General features: G+C 34.2%; 1 protein-coding gene across 1 annotated transcript; it reads left to right on the forward strand.

The window, feature by feature from the left end:
• The first annotated feature begins 478 nt into the window (after positions 1–478).
• On the forward strand, positions 479–1,022 carry LOC134253468 (gametocyte-specific factor 1-like). The gene has a single exon (XM_062735990.1). It carries the CDS (start codon positions 537–539, stop codon positions 1,020–1,022), a length of 486 nt encoding a protein of 161 aa, XP_062591974.1. The 5' UTR covers positions 479–536.
• Positions 1,023–9,085: the final 8,063 nt, after the last annotated feature.

Genomic DNA, 9,085 nt, shown 5'->3' on the forward strand with positions numbered 1-9,085 from the left:
ATTAGTGCGCCCGAGCGGGCAGAAGCGGAGTAAAACTTGTACGTCCGCTAACGATTTAGTACGTCTCGGGCGTGCGGGCGGACGGGAATTTCGTACACTGGCCTTTGGTATAAATGTATAGAGAAAGCCTTTCATCTCATTAGAATAATTGGTTAGAATCTTGGACAACAACCAGTGCGGTTCTTAACATGATGCTTTCTGTCCTTGAAAAATCGGAAAAACATTTTAATTTTATTTTCATAAAATTTCTCTAAAATTTAAACAGTTGAGTCTTTCTGTCCTTGAATGGTCATTGACTGATAGGATATTTTCATTATTAAAATTTATGTCAACATTATGATTCTATTTTTCTAAAATTTCAAAAAATAAGTATTGGAATCTTTCTGTCCTTGAATAGTCATTGACTTATAAGACATTGCCATTATTAAAAATATATAAGAAAACATTTTAAATTTTATTTTTCACAAAATTTCTAAAATTTCTTCTGAAAAGCATCAGAATCTAAAGGTCTGACATTGGTACATAGCTTAAAAAGGATGGATTATTACAGAAATTCTACTAATGAAATGGTTATTTGTCCGTATGACAAAACACATGTCATAAGGAAAGAAAGGCTGTCCGGGCACTTAATTAAATGTGCTAGAAATAATAAAACTGTGACCAGAAACTTTTCCTCCTGCGAGTTTAACCATAGTCACAAAATTAAAAGGGGTGATGGTAGTGACCATTACAAATACTGTGAGGACAAACGGCGGTTTGATGGTTGGTTGGAGAGGGATTTAACCTGTTCTAAAAAAGGCAACACCTCCCTTCCTAAATATGAGGATGTCAATATTAGTAATGATGATAATTGGGATGAGGAACTGGAACCCTTTTACAGTAAAAACTTTTTGGGACTAGTTTCAGATATTAAAAAAAACTTTGAAAACGTTTGTATGAAAAAGGGGAACACTTCTCTCCCAACTTATAATGAAGTTGAAATATCCTCCGGGGAAAACTGGGATGAGGAGTTAATGTTCTGACTTTGATTTTTTTTATTTTGTGTGAGAAAGTAAAGTGGTCAATCACTTTCAGAATTAAAAAAATAATGAATATGTTGAATTTGGATATATTTTCCATCTCGGTAAATATATAGTAATATGCAAATTATATATAATTTAATATAAAATATATACCATTTATTATTTTGTTTGATTTTTTAAGGTGAATAGAGTTGTCTGTTCTTGAATATTTCTCAGAGTTATCATTCTTTGCATAGTATTCCATAGTTTAAAAAAAATATGTAAAATACGCTGTCAAATGCAATATATTTTTGATTTATTCTATGCGCTGGAGTTATCTGATCTTGGAAATTTGCTAAGAATTATCTTTGTAAGTAATGTGTAATCTTCATTCATAAATATAAAATAAATTGAAAGTCTCCTATAAGCCTTTGGTATAATATATAGATATGGGTGGAGACTACCATGAGCCTTTCGTATAACTATATAGATAATCCTTCAGAGAGGCTGGAGTCTCCTATAAGCCTTTGGTATAAATATATAGAGAAAGCCTTTAAGTGGGTGGAGAGTATTGTAAGCCTTTGGTATATATGTATAGAGAAAGCCTTTCATCTCATTAGAATAATTGATAAGACGTTGGTATACGTATGTATTAGTGAGTGGATACTACCATGAGCCTTTGGTATACCTAGATGTAAGACCAGGATAAGCCTTCCGAAAGGGTGGAGTCTCCTATAAACCTTTGGTATAAATACATAGAGAAAGCCTTCTGAGTGGGTGGAGAATATTGTGAGCCTTTTGTATAAATATATAAAGAAAGCAGTAAGCCTTCCAAGTGGGTGGAGTCTCCATAAGCCTTTGGTATAAATATATAGAGAAAGCTCGGAAGGCTTATTCTATATATACCAAAGACTTACGGAGACTATCCGCCCACTCGGAAGGCTTACTTTATATATTATACCAAAGGCTCTCAGTAGTGTCCGCCCACTCAGAAGGCTTTCGTATAACTATATAGAGTAAGCCTTCAGAGAGGGCGGAGTCTCCTATAAGCTTTTGATGTAAATACATAGAGTAAGCCTTCCGAGTGGGTGGAGTCTCCATAAGCCTTTGGTACAAATATATAGAGAAAGCCTTTTATCTTATTAGCATAATTGGTAAGACTATATAGTTAAGTGGGCGGATCTTACTATCAATTATAAAGTGTGTTGTAGAGCACCATATATACCACTACTGACATTTAGATATATCGACGACGTATTGTCAATTAATAATGATAATTTCCATTCCTACGTCGACACGATATATCCTGGTGAGCTTGAGATAAAAGATACCACAGAGTCCGACACTTCTGCTTCATACTTGGATATTTTACTTGAAAAAGACACTAATGGTAATCTAACAACCAAGCTATATGATTAACGTGATGACTTTAACTTTTCTATCGTCAACTTCCCTTACTTATGCAGCAATATACCTTCATCACCTGCATACGGATTATTTATATCTCAGTTGATTCGATACGCAAGAGCATGCTCTACGTATGAACAATTTCTTAAACGAGGTAAATTATTGACAAGCAAGTTGATGAAACAAGAATATCAACAGTCTCGTTTAAGTCATCATTTCGTAAATTCTATGGTCGATACAATGACCTTGTCAGCAAATACAATTTATCATTGAATGAAATGCTGACTGATGTTTTTCATACCAATTGTTAGTCCATTATTTATATACTGAATTGACCACGGATTTTTTCCGTTATTTCCTGATTATGACAACGAGCACACGGCGGGTGTGACCGGTCGGCAGGGGATGCTCACACCTCCATGGCACCTGAGCCCACCTCTGATGTTTCGGAGGTCCGTGTTTGCTCTGCTCTTAATTTGTATATTTGTTTAATGGACGTTGAGATTGAATATTGTTCGTTATTTCCATATCCTTCTTTTAAGAATATCAGACGTTGAACATCTATTTCTTCAATATATGATTGATTTAATACCACGTTATGGGAAGTAGATGCTTGGGAACTACCCAAACTACCAGTGTATTGTTTTGCATTATACAGTATTCATTCGTGTTTACTTTTTAATAACTACTCACAGTTTGCGATATGATAATGCGTGCAAACTTATCCTCAGGAAAATTATAACCTAGTGCATCAACAAGCAAGTCACTGGATTCAGAGGGCAGTATGACTGTTGGCTAAAGTCTGGTGCACTGGAGTGCTGCAAAATCGTCAAGCTGTACGATTTTCTATCCTGTCACAAAATACTAGTACCACCTTGACCAGGAGCGGCCATTTTAGTTTTTCAAATGTTCTATAACTGCAATATAGAACACTTTGTGTTTCGTGCGAGTGTTTCTTATGCAAATCAGCGTCATCTTTCATGGGTTACATGTACAAACTGCTTTTTTATGCGCCCGGATCGATAGATACTTCTCACTAAAATATTGACAGAAGTGAAGAAAAACCTTCAAGAGTACTGTACAACTATATATTCAAGAAGTGGTGTAAATCAGATGTGGATACTTAAAAATTCTAAACTTTTGACAATTTGAAATCACAAATCTTTACAAAAATGAACAGCTCAAAAACTTACGACATTTCAACTTTATACACAACAATTCCCCACGACAAATTAAAATCCACGCTAATTGATATTATTGACAGCTGCTTCTTAAAAAATGGATTTACCTCGTCATTGGTCATTTGAAAAATTATTTTGTTAAAACATATTTTGATTTCACATATAAGTACTCTGAAGTTGAAATCAAGAAGATGCTTGAGTTTTTGATTGACAATATCTATGTGGTTTTTGGAGACAAGATATTCCAACAATCTTGGAATTCCCATGGGTACAAATTGCACTCCGTTATTAGCAGACTTATTTTTATATTCATATGAAGCAGAATTTATGCAAAATCTTATGCGTGAAAAGAAGAAAACACTTTATGTGGCCTTCAGCTCGACATTAGGATATATCGACGACGTATTGTCAATTAATAATGATAATTTCCATTCCTACGTCGACAAGATATATCATGGTGAAGTTGAGATAAAAGATACCACAGAGTCCGACACTTCTGCTTCATACTCAGTGTACGAAATTCCCGTCCGCCCGCACGCCCGAGACGTACTAAATCGTTAGCGGACGTACAAGTTTTACTCCGCTTCTGCCCGCTCGGGCGCACTAATTTTTTCCCTACTTTATCCATTATTTTTGCAGATTCATGTTTTGGGAAGGTAAATACCAAATATTTCAGCGTTAATACAAGCTATAATTCCCCCAGACAACAAAAAAGAAATAAAACTAATCAATAAATCTGTAAAGATATGTAGAAAAAAACAATCGTCTTTTAATCTGAATTTCCTCTGTTTCCACCCATGAAACGATATTTTCTACTTCCCACTGGTATATTGAGCATTTTTTCAAACTTACAGGATCAGACAGGTATCAAACACATTCACAATTAAGTGTTAAATAAAAAGAATCTTTGTATAATGTTCATGTCGTATATTCTAGACCAATAAATCATTTAACACTGACAATATGATGAATACCCAATGTAGCATGCTGAGTTTTTATTCATTGTTTGTTTCAAGTAATTTTTATTTTTTGATTAAATCAAGGATAAACTTAGGCAAACTTAAATAATGTAACAATATTATCACCTTTTAATAATTTTATGTACTGATCAATAATTAAATAGAAATAATTATATATTCAAATGTTAAGTGTTAAAAATTGCTCTTAAGTTCTAAAATTTAAGTCAATATTTTTTCTTTTCAATTAAATCAAGCTGACTACTTTCACCAAAAATGTGTGTAAATGTATATATACCTATAAACTTTGACATTATTAAATATTTAATCATCATGGTCATTAATGTAAAACAAAATGGAAGAAAAAACGATTAGATTTGAAAAAAAAATGTACAAGTTTGAGCGTGTGTACTCTAGCTGAAGTTTATATTGAATTTTATTACGCGGGCTTGCTAGTTTTTAGCAGGGCTGACAGACTTTTTGAGTAGTCAGCCCTCCTGGTCCACCTGAATTTTTTCCGAGTTTTGTACACTGTTCATACTTGGATATTCTACTTGGAAAAGACACTAATGGTAATCTAACAAGCTAGCTATATGATAAACATGATGACTTTTCTATCGTCTACTCCCCTAAATTTGCTGCAATATACCTTCATCACCTGCATGCGGAGTATATATATCCCAGTTGAATCGATACGCAAGAGCATTATCTATGTATGAACATTTTCTTAAACGAGGTAAATTATTTACAAGCAAGTTGATGAAAAAGAGCATCAACGGTCTCGTTTAAAGTCATCATTTCGTAAAATCTATGGTCGATACAATGACCTTGTCAGCAAATGAAAATGAATAGAAAAGCTGATCACGGATGGAAACCAAGGAATAGCGCAAAAAAGTGAAGGAACAGAAAAGGAGCTAACATGAGCCGTAAAAGAAAAGAGCCATAAATGCTAAAGGAAGAGAAGCTTATAAGGGAAAAAACGGGGGGAAATCATCGGTATCCCCTTCACCTTCATCAACAACGGAGTTTGAGATACAGTCAGGAAAAACAAAGCAAGCACATCTAGAGTGGCCAAAGAATGAGTGCACTTAAGTATGTCATTTGGAACCTTTTCGGCTACCCATTTTAAGCTTAACATTACAATATATTACTAAATTAATCTATGATTAATGTGCAAGCATATGCTTTTGATATTTATTTCTAGAATTTTTTGTCATACATATCTCTATAATTACAGAAAATGTAATTGAAAAGAACATGTAAAAGCCTTAAATTCCGGAATTTGAACGGGACCACTTTCGAATCTAAAGTATCCGCAAATAGGCGGAGATATTTAAACCGCATGGTTGTGGAATGTAAACATTATAACATATGATTTTTTCGCATTGTGAATTGAAATGGAGAAGAGAGAGACATCGTGTTGATTTGTTGATTTCATAGTGCACAATTATTAAATGATTCTAATGTTTAGGGATTGGGTAAATGTCTCGCTGTGCAGACCATAATACAGAGGCGACATAAGCCTATTCATGTACTTACTAATACCAGAATTCTTTCAAAACACCCCTAATGAAAAGCATAAAGATAAATAAGAGACATATTATTATCCTCAAACCCAATTAATTTTGCGCAAAAATCTCTCATATAGTTGGAAGTTGGAAGTACGATAGATAATGTCACAACATGCAGAGACTTAAACACAATGAAATTTATTTTGAATGAAAGCGTTAGCGTATCGAACAGCAGAAGGTCACGTGAGGAAGGTGATTATAATATCAATCGTTGTTGCTCAGTGACCGGTTAATTTAGTAGCTATCTCGACCCTAGTTTGGGGGCATTTTTTTGAAAATTAGATATGAGCCGCAACTTGGCCAACATTGTCCTTTGGATATGTATATGTTTAAGTTAAAATACATATTCTGTGCAAATAAGAAAAATGGCCAAGTTGCGGCTCGATGTAAACAAAGTCGTTGAAATCTGGTATGCATATGAATAACAATAGAAATGAGACAAAACTGTTAGACCCCCGTCTCAAAAGCTAGTGTCGTTCGGCATTATTTAATACTTTCATGTAATATAATATACCAAAACCTACTCTTATGACATTGTTTAATATCTATAAAACATAAATTTAATAAATTTTTGAATTTTATTTTGCGCAAAATATCGGGATCCAACTCTCATAGCTTAAGTGCACTCATTCTTTATAATCCAATGAAGAATTCTAGTTAGCTATTGACACATCAACGTTGTTTCCTGAAGAACTACTTCTCTGTGCTCACATCTGGGCGCTATTTCGTTTCCATCAAATGCTTGAAAATCAATAAGTAGAACAATGTCGGCCGTTCCGATAAAAATTGATTTTATTGAAATCGTATTTTATAGAACTTGGTCGACAATTAAGAAAAATTGTAATCATCTTATTTCAAAAATCTTTTCAGTCGGCGTGATTTAATTGGGTCGGTCGCGTTAGGGGAAACAAAGGTATTTCTTTATTTTGACTTAAGGGATTACGTTGCAGCAGCTATGATATGACGTTAACTCCAGGTGAAATACTGTAATGACACCTTAATCAGCAATTACGATGAAATAAAATTGATGTTTATGATAAAATGTGAAATATGTGCCCGCAGTTGTTCCTGTGGGTTGGAGTGCAGAACTGGTTATGAAGTTGTAATGTATTTTCTCTTTGCTAAGTTTGATCTACCTCTTGATATAAAGTGACCAAGATAAGCATGCTAAGTGTCTAGTTATTATAAGAAATAGTGCTTCTTTCAGAATTTTGAATTTCATGGCATTTGATTTAAATTACAAACCAATTATTTGGAAAATTGTAACATTTATTCATTGTGGGCCTCTTGTTCATTATCACGAAGTCTGTGAGTGCTATTGTCAAGAGTATAAACTCCCCCTGATCAATTTTCCTATAGCAAGGGCACGTGGTATACCTAAGCATCCATCAACACACTTTCTGAATTCTTAAAACTTAATTTTATTCAACAAATATGTGTGGAATGAGGATTATAACACAAACCAATGGTTGGGGGGTGGGTGGTACCAATCAAGAGGTCATGTGGTGCTGGTTATTTCAACACGAAGTACACTTATCGGACACAGGGTCACCAGGTTAACAATGGAGCGTATTTGTTTTTCTCATTCTTACACTTTGTAAGACTTTGTCATTTTTCAACAACAAAGAGATTGAATGATTGCATACTGCTTAACGTCCCTCTCCAGAATATTTCACTGATATGGAGGCGTCACCATTGCCGGGGAAGGGCTGCAAACTTAATATAAAATTTAATTTTTTGAGATTCGTCTATAACAGGTCGAGGAAACTACCTTATATGGATAGTGTTGTCATTGCGCACAAAGGTGCGCACAACACCTTATGGTCCAATCTAGTGAATGAGCCGAAAAGCATGATGGTCTACTACGTGTTTATTTTTATTACAAACACATGGGTTAAAGCAAATTTAGGATGCGATTTCAAATGACTGCTGAAAAGTCAATTTACAATTTTTTGAAACATGTATGAAAAAAATACGAAGAATAGGTACTAATTAAGAATTTCCAGGCTCACATTAACAAACAAAGTCAGTTTTCCTTGATAAATAGTTCTTTGAAATACCGCTCACAAAGTCTCCACAAGTAAAACAAAAAGGACTCCAGTACTTGATAATCGTAAATTTGCCATGTAACTGGCAGAATAAGTTGTTGCTCAGTTATTTGTTACTAGAAATTTTAAGTTCATGCATTTACAAAAAGGACTTAAGATGCACTTTTTTTAATTGACCTCTATATTAATGCTCATGTGAATTGGTCATAGAACGTCTTTTGAGCACATACTGTACGTTTCGAAGTTTTATACGTTGTAAACATTGTCAATACGTGAGCACACCTCATAGTTGGTTTTTGTACCGATGAATAGCCACGTGAAATTGACTTTTCACTGACAATACAGCACGGGGAAAGTTGTAAACAAACGGACTTGTACAATGGAGTGGGGAAATCCTTAATTTTATACTTTTTAATCATTTTCATGTAAAAGTGAGTTTTGGATTAATAGATAATAACGTACATATTATAGTAAGCGAGTAAAATGCTTGTAAAAATGCATCACGTCTTTCCGAGAGCGATTTTTAAAAAATTGGCTTTTCAAAACACACATGTAGAATTTTTGTAGTAACCCATAATGCAACTCATTGAGCTGATTGGTCGATTAGTCAGTCACGTTGGATCCTCACTTAACATGTAAATTTATTCCGACGTCACAGAAAATAGTTTCCTCGACCTGTTTAATGTCTTCTCAGTAAAATTCAGTTGATTCCGGTATGTAACTCAGGTCGTCAGGAGCATAGTTCTATTGCACACTAAAACGTCTCGTCAGGTCAAAGGTCATAAGGGAAAAAAATTTACATCCGGGTTCTTATGCCCGTAAACATGATAATCATCGAACGAAGACAGTTTATTTTACCCGCTCGTAACACATTAATTAAAGCACGGAAATTTAAAAAAAAATAGCAGTCAGATAAAATAT

This window comes from Saccostrea cucullata, unplaced genomic scaffold, assembly GCF_032062105.1.
Source record: "Saccostrea cucullata isolate Sc308-1 unplaced genomic scaffold, CSIRO_AGI_Scuc_v1 ctg18921, whole genome shotgun sequence".
In the NCBI taxonomy this organism is placed as follows: Eukaryota; Metazoa; Mollusca; class Bivalvia; order Ostreida; family Ostreidae; genus Saccostrea; species Saccostrea cuccullata.